Source organism: Schistocerca piceifrons, chromosome 3, assembly GCF_021461385.2.
Source record: "Schistocerca piceifrons isolate TAMUIC-IGC-003096 chromosome 3, iqSchPice1.1, whole genome shotgun sequence".
Taxonomy (NCBI): Eukaryota; Metazoa; Arthropoda; class Insecta; order Orthoptera; family Acrididae; genus Schistocerca; species Schistocerca piceifrons.
Genome location: NC_060140.1, coordinates 706,115,699 through 706,129,268, shown reverse-complemented (window position 1 = coordinate 706,129,268; position 13,570 = coordinate 706,115,699). Strand labels below are relative to the sequence as shown.

Genomic DNA, 13,570 nt, shown 5'->3' with positions numbered 1-13,570 from the left:
AACCAAGGATATATGCATGCCATGTTGCACAAGCACAGTCCACTACAACTCCAGTAATGGTGTACACTGCTCCTGCCACGTGATGAGCTACAAATTTGGCAATTTTCAGCATAAAAAAAAATTACTTGCAGTTTGTCTTAGCAGCTAAAATTTTGACAGGATCTTTCTTTCAGTGAATTTTTCCCATATAAAAAAGCCTCAGGGCATGTTTTGACATAGACAGTTCCCTCGCAAGGAAAATTGGAGAACTGCCAAATTCCATCCTAGCCTTAAGAAGCGATGGAAGCTTGTTGCATTCATCAACATATTGTTTTTCAGTTCTAGAATTAATTGAAACAGCAGCAGTCTAGCACAAACTTTATTGAGGTGCAGTACGTTAAGGGTCAGGTGAGAAAAGGAAGGAAGGAAGGAATATTAGGTTTTAATGGTTAATCAATGATAAGGTCATTAGGGATGGAGAACAAGGTATGGGCAAAGACGGAGCAAAGTGATCAACATGGTACTCATCTTAACTGATTTAGGGAATCCAAGGAAAACCTAATTCTGTGTGGTAAGATGATGATGATTCGGGTCCTCATCCTAAATGTGAGTCATGTGTCTTTACAACAGCATCATTTCATTTGATATCATGATGTGATGTACTAAACTGATACATGTCATGACTAACTCTTTCACAGCTATATGATAATTGTATGTAACAATGTCTTTTATTGCCGAGATGTTTTCTCTTGGCACAACCTGATGTGGCTAGCGTACTCACCCCACCATCTTTGACTGAAGTGAAACTGTTTTAGAAACTTCCTACATGACTCAAATATCTACTACAGGGCAAACAGATATCGCCATAGTGTGATTTTTGGTAGATTTACAAGGGTTGTGTGCCATAACTTATTGAAAATTCACAACAGATATCTGGATAACTGTGCTGTATTATACCGTACTTTTATTAGTTGTGTTGTTTACAAATGCAGTTTATGCACACAGTTTTCATACCATTGGGCTCTCCAATACAGAGTGGAAAATTCTTTCTGGAATTTGTTTGTTTACAAGTTCATGTCTGCAGTATTAGAACACACTGAAATCCCTGAGCCACAGTTTCTTAGCAAGTACCTATATGGGACCACTGATAATTATCAGCTTGAAAAAATAAAGTTACATAATTAATTTATTGTTTGTTTGCAAGTACATGTCTGCTATCCCAGTATATATTGTAATTCCTGTGCCACAGTACTGCTGCTTGTTCTAGAGGAGTCAATACAAAACAGTACAGACCATTTCCACTTTATCTGTGGGTCATGCCATTTTGTATGGACTCCTCTAGCCACAAGCAACAGAACTGTGGCACAGGAATTTCACTGTGTACTAGGACTGCAGACATATACCTGCAAACAAACAAATAAAAAATTAATTATGTAACTTTACTTTTTATACAGTAATTAAAATGTTATGACTATCCCTCATACATTTACAGATTCTATTATTGTTATCTACTGATCTGGTATTCATAACTTCACTATTTGTGATTTCAAGATTTATGATTACTTACAAGGGCTTGCTGAAAAGAAATACATCCAAATTTTTAATGTGAAAACTCTTAAAGCTTCAAATACAACACATGTTATTAACATTCTGCACCTTTATTCTTCATTTATACATATTTGCAGCCCTGTGTCGCAACAAGCCTCCTCATTGTAACATGTAACTCGGCGGTGTGTAATGGAACTATTTTGGTGTATGGGTAACAGTGTTCTGTAATTGAATTCAAAGAGCTCGTCCACATGTGGAGCACCCTCTCCTTCAGCATGGCAATGCAAGACCACACGAATGCTGTGACATCTGACATCACTGTCATTGATCATTCTTCATACATTTCCAACTTGGCCCCATCTGATTTTCATCTGTTTCCAAAAAGTGAAGAACACCTTTGGGGACTTCACTCTGATAGTACTGAAATGATAAGTGGTGTTAGCAAATCTGAGTGTGTGGCTCTGTCAATGAAGTCAAATTCTGTAGTGAAGGTATCAACAAATTAGTCTCCTGCTACGAAAAATGTGTTTGTTCCCAGGATGACTATGTTGAGAAATAAATATGGAGACGTGAAGAATAATCATGTTTGTTTTATTTAATAAGCTTTAGGAGTTTTCAAATACAAAATTCAGAGGCATTGATTTTCAGCACACTCGTATATTGCTTAAATTAATAAGGTTTTTTATCTTTATTCCCTAACGTTCCATTTTATTAATATATTCTAAGTCTCCCTTCTGCCACAACCATCCCATATGCACAAATGTTATGCTTCTTTATCATCTCACTATCATTATATTTATAAAAATACACACCAGTGCCAATTACTGGTTTTATGAACACAGACATTTTTGGAATCTCATAACAAAAGAGGTAACATTTACAAACCTCTTTTCTTACTTTTGTCAGTGAGCAATGTAAAATCATTAAACATATTGTGTATTTCTTACTAAATGCTATTCTGACATTTCACACTTAACAACTTTTATTGTTACAAACTTTACACATTATTTTCTTGAAAAGTGAATGAATGTTTAGACACACATTTTCATTGTAACTGGGTATGTCACAGCATCAATGAAGAATGTGTGTGTGTGTGTGTGTGTGTGTGTGTGTGTGTGTGTGCGCGCACGCGTGCGCGCATGCACACATGCATGGGTGTTGCCTTGAGGTAGAGTGTGTGGGTGGGTGACAACAGGGGGACAGTGGAGAGATGGTTACAAGCTGAAAAATAGGAGTAGGTAAAAGGCAAAGTAGTGTAAGAAAGTGATCCACATTTTAAAAAGGTAATGAAACTAACCTGTGCTATCGAATAATCAGATGCGCATGCTGCTTGGAGACCTTCAACTCCTGAGATTCCAACTCCAACATGAGCTTTTTGGATCATAGCAACATCATTTGCACCATCTCCTATAGCCAGTGTAATACTTTTTGTATGTGATGTAACAAGTTCCACAACCTGACAGAAATAAAGATTGATTTTTAATTAAATTATACTGGGTTAAAATGACAATGTTCGAATTTGTAAAATACAGGTGAAAGCTAAAACAATTTTTAATAAATGAGAATACTACAATATCCTTTGTCAAAAATCTGTTTCTTGGAATTAATCTTTTACAACAACTTAATCTTTCCTGCTATTATCATTACGAACCTCAGCCTTCTGCATTGGGGAGACACGGCAGCAGATAACCACATTGCAACTGACACAGAGGTCGAGAAAATCCCTTCTGACATCACAACTAAGGGCATATTTTAGAGTTTTCCCATCAATAACAAGAGCAACATCATTTGATTTGCCCAACTGGTCACCAAATTCTGAACTATGGCGTGCTATTGTTTCTCGTGTACTCTAAAAGAAATGATAAATAGCTTTCAACACAAAATAAAGTATTATAGAAATTCACAAATTTGCTTAAATTCCAATAAGTAACAGTAGCATTAAAAACTTTAAAAATCATATAAACTTACATCAAGGCTATCTTCATTCAGTATCAGTAGTGGTGTTCCATGAACTATTAGCTTACATGAATAGCCAATATTAATAGCAGTTTCTTGTTTATCCCCCGTCAATACCCAAACACGTATATCAGCTTTAATGAGGGCTGCTATTGTTTCAGGCACCTAAGAAAAAACTTTTGAGTAAGTTTTAAGTTGGTACTGTTGAGCCCAGAACAGTTTTGTTGATTCAAGACACCACTATTTACAGATTTTACCTGATCTTGTAATTTGTCTTCTATAGCTGTTGCTCCCAGAAGTGTTAGGTTATTTTCTATTAAATTTGCTGCATCTTCTAATTTCCTCTCCCGATACTGCATTGAAGTGCTTGCTTTATGGTAAGTGTTTTTCCATTCCTGAAATTAAATATACAATTTATAAAAGGAATCAAACAATGGAAACTCTAGGTATGAATATAAATAATGTAGGAAAATACGGATTGCTACTTACTATAAAGATAACAAGCTAAGTTGCAGACAGGCACAATTAAAATACACTTACAATGTATAACCTTTCAGCCACATCCTTTATCAGAAAAAGATAAACACACACCATTCATTCATACAAGCAAGCACAACTTACGCTCACATGACCGCCAACTCAGGCAGCTTGGGATAGGAGGTGAATTACAGTATAGACGACAGACACATTAAAAGAAGAAAAATTTATTCCTAGCTTTTGGAAATGTTACTTCCTTTGTCAAGAAGGAAAGTGGGATGGATTTTGGACAGTTGGGAAGAAGGGCTGGACTTACCTGATGTCAGGGTCTCACCTCATCTCCCTCATTCTCACATCAACTTCGTCTCTTCCTGGGGTTTGAGTGATTCATCCCTCCTTCTCAGCCTTAAGAAATGTATCCCTCTTTCATCCCAGACAAAGGAACTAACAGTATCAAAGCTAGGAATATATGTTTTGTACTTTTAATGTGTCTGTCAGCATTACTATAATTACTGTCTCCTTGTTATTTTACAGAATTTGAAAGTGAATTCTCATTTTAATTTTTTTCTTTGCTGCTACAAATACCTTGCTGACAGTATCTGTGGCACTATTTCCTCTGTTGATATCAACATTACCATTAAACATAACCACTGAACTCTCCTGTACTAATTTGGTCATGTACTACACTCATGAATTTCTAATTGCACACTAGCATGCTAAGTTACTAAATTTATGTCTTCATCATCAATGTAAAGTTGCGCTGTGGTTCAGACTCAACATTACATTGTAGACACCCAAAACTGATGAGTAATTCAGTTCAAAAGTCAAAAGAAGCATAGGCCTATCGCCTCAAATAAGACCATTCCTAGCAAAGTATTAAGGTGTTCAAAACGACCTTCAGGTTAAGGATCACTTTGTGTTTTACATTACTCAAACTATATGTCATCTAGTATTTACCTTAGGTTTTTCTAACATGATATATCAATTTCATTTTGTGCTGTAATATATTTACAATAAAAGCAATAATGACTCTCTTACTGATTCTAAATTACACACATTGTAACCAAGAATTAAACTCCATCCACACAAATCCATCTGGATTTGTGTATGCAATTGAAACAATTTTCTTGCAAAATTTTATATTTTGAGTACACAGAACAAATCATGATAACTGAACATTAATTGCTGTTGCCACTGATTCACAACAGTGCCCAAAACTGTTTTATCACTTTGTGAACACTGGTTCAACATATGGATAAATCCCCATCCTCTCTACAAGGAGTAGTCACGATGTTTCAGTTGTCACCATGAAAAAATAAAGTTACATAATTTTTTTTTTGTTTGCTGGTACACTTAACAGCAAAAAAAACTAACCCATTGTAGACAAAAGGCAGAAAAATCACACCATTTGACAGCAACAGTATAAAAACCAGGCTGGGGTGTGACATCAGACAAAGGAAGTGGGTCATTGATTGAAGAACTGTGAGATATCTAATGCTCACTCTGTATTCACCCATGCCCCCATGCTAAGGAATGCTTACTTTATGAAACAGACCATGGCCCTGACAATGTTTGAATTCCAGTGACAGTATCTGTATATCAACAAATATGAGGCACAAAGGCTATAAAAGTTTTACAAATGCATTTATAAAGGCTCACTATCTACTAAGAATGTAAGACAAATTTTACCAACAAGTTTTCTTCTCAGATCACTCATATTTGTCTTTTGAAATGATAATTTTGCATGTTTTAGATTGAAGAAAAAACTCATAAAATTACCTATAATGAGCATATAGACTCAAGAGTTCAAGGAAACTTCTCATGTCTGTCTCTTTGGTGGCATAATGGACAGTGGAGTGGAGTCATAATCTGATGGTGCAGAGTATATATATTTTCCATTTGTTTTTTCAACATGTGTATGAACTCACTAGAAAGAGAAAGATTGTGAAATTTTGGACAATAATTATCCAAATTATGAAACTGAGTGTGTGAGTAATGAAATACTGATTGTTGGTTTCACTAAAAGTCAAATATTTTCCAAATAGCTAAAGTCATGAAAGTTATGGTGCCTTGTGACAGAGAAAATACCCAACCACAAAAGCAAGTTTTGGAGAGCTATTTACAAAAATCAGAACTGAACATGAAATCATTGGAACTTATCCTAATGTAAGGAAGCTGGTTGGGCTTGGGTTGTTTGGGGAAGGAGACCAGACAGCGAGGTCATCGGTCTCATCGGATTAGGGAAGGACGGGGAAGGAAGTCAGCCGTGCCCTTTCAAAGGAACCATCCCGGCATTTGCCTGGAGCGATTTAGGGAAATCATGGAAAACCTAAATCAGAATGGCCGGACGCGGGATGGAACTGTCGTCCTCCCGAATGAAGGGAGCAGGCAAAGAGCTGATAGTAGTATAGCATGATACCATTTTTATCCTTGTCTTGCAGGTCAAGGTGAAGGTGGTGATCTTTGACTAAATTATTTCAGTAATTCTAAGGTTTTTGGAGTTGATTCAGGTCTGCTGATATATTTTTCCCATAATGGCATAAATGTCTCATGTAGTGAGTCTGCGTATCTTACTGCACCGGGACTGCATTGAAGCTTGTGACAATGACCAGAAGTTGTAAAAGTAAGAACTCATCTATGATGCCCATTAGGAGTCTTTCATCATTTAGTGACAAATAAACAACATAAAATATATCCGCTGCAATAAACTTCATTTGGTGCCTAAATGTTTAATCTGTTTCATTCTCATATTATCTAAAACTGTTGCCTTAGCATATTTCACCTTCTTAATGACTCTGTCAAGTTCTTCCATGGTGATTCCAACTGTGGGGTTGCTAGTCTCAATATCAGTTTGTCATTCCCTTATGTTATATTTATGAGACCCACAATTTTTCAGTTACACATGAGTTGATGAGTTGAGGAAACATGCTGATGTTCCCAGCACCTACCTCGAAGGCAGTATTCTATCTTTACAATAGCTTCCATGTGTTTTGAGTGGTTCAAGACATGCCAAACATTATGCAGGTTCATAGGGAATGATTTTGTTTATCTACCATTAAGCTTTTCAGCTAGATCACTCTGTCAGAGGATTTAGCTGAAACAAAGAACACTGTTTACATAATACAACATTGGATTATGTCCCAGAACATAATTTACATTCCACCTGGTCTGGTCTGAAACTGTTGTTTATCACTACCACGGCGAGGTCTCAGTCTGCTAAAGACCAGATTAAGTTTTATACCTACTTAACAAATTGTTCAGTGCACTCAGCATCTAATCATATAATGCACACACAAAAAACTTAAAGATTGTCAGCTGAAGCAGAAAAAAGCTGGTATTAATAAGTGTGTAATTCAGGAATTTCATAAGATTTTCACCTCCAGATCTAAAACATACTGAATACAGGTTAGAAGACTTACATTGCAGAGGTTTTCTTAAGATATCCTTATCTTTTTTTTAGTCTGGCATTTTAAAGAATATGGATGCCAAATAATAATCTTCCAGCAAGCTTTGAACCTACAGCTTATACTGCCACTGTTTCAGACAACATTCACATTACCACTATACTAGCAAGCCAGTGCTGCGTTCCATACTTTGTCACTGTTGTAGTGATAGCTAGCAAAGATAACCTGTAGTGTAAAATATGAGAGCATTTTATTTTTCTGTGGAACAAACTCCTTGTGTTCAAAACCATACATATGACAACCTGATGTCACACCTTACACCTGGCAAGAAAATATCCAATGAATTTTGCAGGATAATTCTGTGCCCTCCAGGAAGAACCTGACAATCACAGAGTTGTCAAGTGTGATATACAACATTGCCAATTTTAGTAGCCACAGAAACACAGGAAGTGTCAAAGAAACTAGTATAAGCATGTATATTCAAATACAGAGGTATGTAAACAGGCAGAATACGGCACTGTGGTCGGCAATACCTACATAAGACAACAAGTGTCTGGCACAATTGTTAGATCGGTTACTGCTGCTACAATGGCAGTTTGTTCAGATTTATGCGAGTTTGAACATGGTGTTATAGTCAGCACACATGCAAAGGGACACAACATCTGCGAGGTAGCGATGAAGTAGGGATTTTCCTGTATGACCATTTCACGAGGGTAACGTGAATATCAGAAATCTGGTAAAACATCAAATCTCCAACACTGCTGCAGCCAGAAAAAGATCCTGCAAGAACGGGACCAATGATGACTGAAGAGAATCATTCAGCATGACAGAAGTGCATACCTTCTGCAAATTGCTGCACTTTTCAATGTTGCGGCATTAGCAAGTGTCAGCGTGCGAACCATTCAACAAAACATCATCGATATGGGCTTTTTGAGATGAAGGCCCGCTCATGTACCCTTGACGGCTGCATAACCTGAAGTTTTACCCCTGGCCTGGGCCCATCAATGCCGACATTGGACTGTTGATGACTGGAAACATGGTGCCTGGTTGGATGAGTCTCATTTCAAATTGTATCGAGTGGATGGACGTGTACAAGTATGGAGACAACCTCATCAGTCCATGGACCCTGCATGTCAGCAGGGGCTGTTCACGCTAGTGGAGGCTCTGTAATGGTGTGGGGCTGGTGCAGTTGGAGTATTATGGAACCCCTGATACGTTTAGATATGACTCTGACAAGTGACAAGTATGTAAGCATCTTGTCTGATCACCTGCATGAATTCATGTCCACTGTGCATTCTGGCAGACTTGCGCAATTCCAGCAGGACAATGTGACACCCCACATCTCCAGAATTGCTATAGAGTGATTCCAGTAACAGAGTTTAAAAACTTCCACTGCCCACCAAACTCCCCAGACAAGAACGTTATTGAGAATATCTGGGATGCCTTGTTACGTGCCTTTCAGACAAGATCTCCACCCCCTCGTACTCTTACGGATTTATGGATAGCCCTGCAGGATTCCTGGTGTCAGTTTCCTCCAACACTACTTCAAACATAGTCGTCTCCATGGCACGTCATGTTGCAGCATTTCTGCATGCTCCTGGGGCTCCTACATGCTGTTAGGCAGGTGTACCAGTTTCTTTGGCTCTTCAGTGTAAAACGTTTGCATGACCAATTTTTTCCCTGAGTGGGCTTGGAGTACAGAATGTAGCTCGCATCTCAAAGATGTGCTGGTGAGATGACCCAAGGCCGAAATATCACCAGTATTAACTAATGACTTTTATCTCATTTCTGTAACTACAATTAGGGCCTAGAGAATAGAGACAATTAACACTCAGATGCACTGACTGCAAGCTGAGAGCCAAAAATTAACAGCTGTCTTTATTAAGTATACTGCAAACTGGAAAGCTCCTTTACAAGTGATTAACTTTTTTTAAACATCTACAATGGTTTTACCATAAGCATTACGTGTACCCTATGCATCCTTTGACCTTTATAGACTTAACAACCATTTCTTGAGAACACTGTCATTGGCACTATCCTCAAAATGGAGGAATGCCAATGAGAAGGCAATAACAAAGCATTGATTGCAAAACACAAACATCCACAGAGTAATTCTGTTAGCTATGAGTCGTTTAAAGCCTTAAATATTTCAAGTGAATTGTGCAAAGAAACAAAGCACAATCTGTGCAATTACTGGGAAAGTGCGCTACAAAGGCATATAGACATTAAAGTAGGGAGTGTAAAAATGGACACAGTACACTGACAGTATAGTCTTTAATGAGTCATTCTAAAGTAAAAGTGTCATTCAGTCTGTAATAATCGGAATAACACAAAGTACATCTACTCATAATGATTATAAATCACTGCTGATACTATGTTCATAAAAGTGAAAATGTTCTTATGAACAAACAGTTCAGTTTGTAGTACACTTATGACAGAAAGAGACAGAAATAACAATAAGAAGTTTATCTAGAGCACAGGGGACATTTGCAAAGAAATGCTTCACAGCCAGTGCAGTTTTTTCTTACATTATTGCCTGATGATATGATATTAACTTTTCTAGCCCATGGGAATCATCAAGGAGTAACTGTTAGAACAGACAAGTGACATCAGCATGGGCAAACATGAAAAAGTCATTGGAAAATCATAAAATGAAATAGAAATATACATCGCTTAACCCTCAACCTCCATCCTGTAATGTCATCAAAAATATCAGCACAACAAAAAAAGCAAGTCAAACAAAATAACATAGTTTATTCCCAGTTTAACAAGCCTGATAACAGCCATTAACTCTCACAGCTAGTTATTTGCTCTCCAGAGCTGCCTTTGCCTAGTCACATCTTCTTTTGTCTCCATATGCTATAAGTTGAAGAACAAAACTGCTGATCACCCAAAGTTCCCTACATCAAGTCAAGCATTTCTGCACTAAATCTCAACAGTCACCTTCAGATGTTGCATTTTGACTATGAAATTCAATGCCTACACACAGAAACAGAATTTATTCTTGTAGTCTTTCTATATCTAAAATGAGCTTGACAAATCCCTGTGGGTCCCAAATGTCAGTTTTGGTAAATTCGTATACTACCGAAATAAATCTGCATCTATTTGGCCGCTAAGACCCCTCTTCTATGAGTGGGAACAATGACTCATCGATTTTATGAGTTCTCAGTAGTCCCTGAATTTTTTAAGAGCCATGCATTTTCGCTTTTTGATGCTGTAGCTACAGTTTATTTGCCTACTTATCACATCGATGGGCCTGTACGCTTGTCCAGACTCCTGTGCCCCCAAAAATAGTTCTCTACATTGAAGCTCAAGTAATTCACTCACTGAAAACATCAGATGATGTCATAGGAAACCATCACATCAAGTTCAAGACAACTGCTGAAAGTGGACTCCCATCACTGATGGCTGTATATAAATGAAAGCATCTAACTTGCCATCACTGATGGCTGTATATAAATGAAAGCATCTAACTTGCCTGTCAACCTCAACCAGTAGCTCGTTAGAATGACAGAAACAAGTGGAAGGAAAAATTAAAGGTAAATAAATATTACAAGAAATCTTTTACATATTTTTGGCAGGATACAGGACGTACAATAGGTGGCAACAGGGATGGGTTTGAAATACCAGAAAATAGCCTTAAAAAGTCACTCACAATTTATTATTTTAAGTATGTAGGCAGAGAGCAATTGAAATAGATATGTAATACACAAAAAATATATTTAAAAGGCATTTATTTCAATTGGGAAAGATAACTTAAAGGAAAACTAACTCACACTTTATTATCTAATTTTCGATACTTTCCCATTGTCAACTGATTTTCCACATGCTCTCAATGCCACAAAATTGGGCAAAAGAACAAGTAAAGAAAATTAAAATGTTTTCAGTGCTCTATCATCTCCAGAATCGCCCATTATTTTTAACTTTAATCATGTGTCTTGGCATGGAAACTATGAGGAGTCAGGTGTAACTGCCAGGAGAGACAACTTCCTCCCAGGATTCAAGGACTCAGTCTCAAAGGGTGTCACATGTAGCTGGTTGGTTTTGTGGCCAGTTATCTGAGAGTTTTCATACTACTTCAGCTCAGTTGTTCTCCATTGGATTGATATCAACAGCATGTAGCAGCCAGTGCATATGTGTGTGTGTGTGTGTGTTTTTCCCTCGTCACCAATGTGCACGTCACCAAGATGAAATCAAATTGAAAGACTTGCACCAGATGGCCAAACACCCCAAACGGGGTGTCTTGACTAATAATCCCATGTACACATTTCATTTTTTCCTACAGTGTATAGGATTCCCACTGAAGGAAGTATCACGTTTTTCCCTTTATGGGCATACTGCCTGCTATCAAGAGTTCCCTCAATCAAGTATTCCCACTTTCTTCACAGAATTCCAATTCCAGTAGCAAGTCAACAGCCCCTCAGTTCTCCTTGTAGTCACTACACATTCTTCATGACATCTTGTCCCTCGTGTCCCTTGAGTCATTCTTGGACCAACATTGCTCACCAAAAACGCCTTCTCATCAGTAAAAATTACATTTTTCTCTTGACATGTTCAGAGGGAGCTACAAAGATGCCAGCTGGTATAAGACATTTTTCTCTCCGAGTTCCTGTTTCACAGCATATCTTTGTGCGTGCAGATCAGTTGTTCTCAGCCTCTGGCGAACTTTGACACTGCAGCGAAGGAAGTTGGTCTCTTGCTGCAACTGCTTCATGTTTAGGAAGGGAAACTGTCAGCTCTTATAAACAAGCTCTCTGTCCTCCTGGTGCCTTCTCAGTCTTCCCTGTCTGAGACAGGAACCCTGTTGGTAGTGCCTCTAGTCTGGCACACCATACCTCCTGCTAGCATTCCTAGCAGAAAACGTGCCATCTGCAATCACAGTGATGATTCTGTCTTTAACTGAATGCTCTTAGTGAGCAATTACAAAACCTGCACATATGATTTCTGCTTGCCATTTGTATACTGATGCCTGGAGAGGAAGTAAACATATTTCCGTCAAAATGCGTCACAGATGTGTCATACTGAGGAAGACCTATTCAAAAATTCTTGGTACTTTAGGTCTGCCCTCAAGTCAATGTGGCTCTGGCTTGTGAAGGTGAGTGGGCAAAAACACCACAACACTTTTTCAGAGATCATGGATTTGAATCCTGCACATGAAATTGACAATTTTGTCTTGAATTTGTGCCCATCCACATCATCTGTGTGTGTGTGTGTCCCTAAAGTGTGAACTAGTAGTGCTTGAATTTTTTAAAAAATAATTGATAGCTGCACTGTAAAGTTACTATATGCAAGTAGTTGGCATTTATAGCAGGCACGTATCTGAGGCCAGTTTCTTTAAGATATATATGTCTAAATAAAGAGAAAAAGTCTGTTTGGCCAGGCTCCTGTTGCAAATGGAACTAAGAAAGTAAGACAGAGATCACTGGTTCAAACATATTCCAAGTCTTGGTGATTTTTGTTCAGTGTTTGTGTTGTTTTTCTGCATACTCAGAGAGTAATAATGATGACTACAAAACACAGCGAATGATTATTTTGCCTAATGGTCGAATGGCAATTTCAAGGATATGAACCACTGTACTGAATATTGATTCTGAAACAACAAAAAAAGAATCATGCACTGGAAATATCTACACCAAACATATATGTAATGCATGCCATGCTGTTGTTGGTTTCTCCTGAAGACCATGCGTTTATTGGGTCCACAGCGCGGGTCTACGATTGCACCCTTGATAGTCTGAAATTTGAACCATCACAGGGGTGGATATTTAATCCATAGTTCCCAATACATAGGCAACTTCCATTCTCATATTCATCTTTAAGGTGAATTTATTTAGCTTTTGAAAATAAATGTTACTGCCACTTAATCACTGTCATGTGGATCCAGGATACCTAAAACTCATAAATGTGCTAGATATGTGAGACATGTGAATGAACAAGTCAATTTACCTGCATACTGTTACTAAACACAGCCTTCCAAAATTCCTTCACCAAAGAAGACAAAGTGAATATCCCAGAATTCAAATCAAGAACAGCTGCCAACATGAGTAACTTAGAAGTTGATATCCTCAGATTAGCAAAACAACTTAAATCACTCAATAAAAGCAAGTCTTCCAGTCCAGACTGTATACTAATTAGGTTCCTCTCAGAGTATGCTGATGCAATAGCTCCATACTTAACAAAATTGTATACAACTGCTCGCTTGACAA

General features: G+C 37.8%; 1 protein-coding gene across 1 annotated transcript in view; it reads right to left on the bottom strand.

Moving 5' to 3' along the window:
- Positions 1 to 13,570, bottom strand: part of LOC124790110 (probable phospholipid-transporting ATPase IA) — a 355,816-nt gene that overhangs the window by 119,898 nt on the left and 222,348 nt on the right. The window contains exons 13-16 of the mRNA XM_047257683.1: positions 3,741 to 3,878; positions 3,496 to 3,648; positions 3,179 to 3,376; positions 2,825 to 2,983 (exon numbers count right to left, since the gene is read on the bottom strand). Coding sequence (XP_047113639.1) covers positions 2,825 to 2,983; positions 3,179 to 3,376; positions 3,496 to 3,648; positions 3,741 to 3,878 — 648 coding nt within the window. The remainder of the gene's footprint in view (positions 1 to 2,824; positions 2,984 to 3,178; positions 3,377 to 3,495; positions 3,649 to 3,740; positions 3,879 to 13,570) is intronic.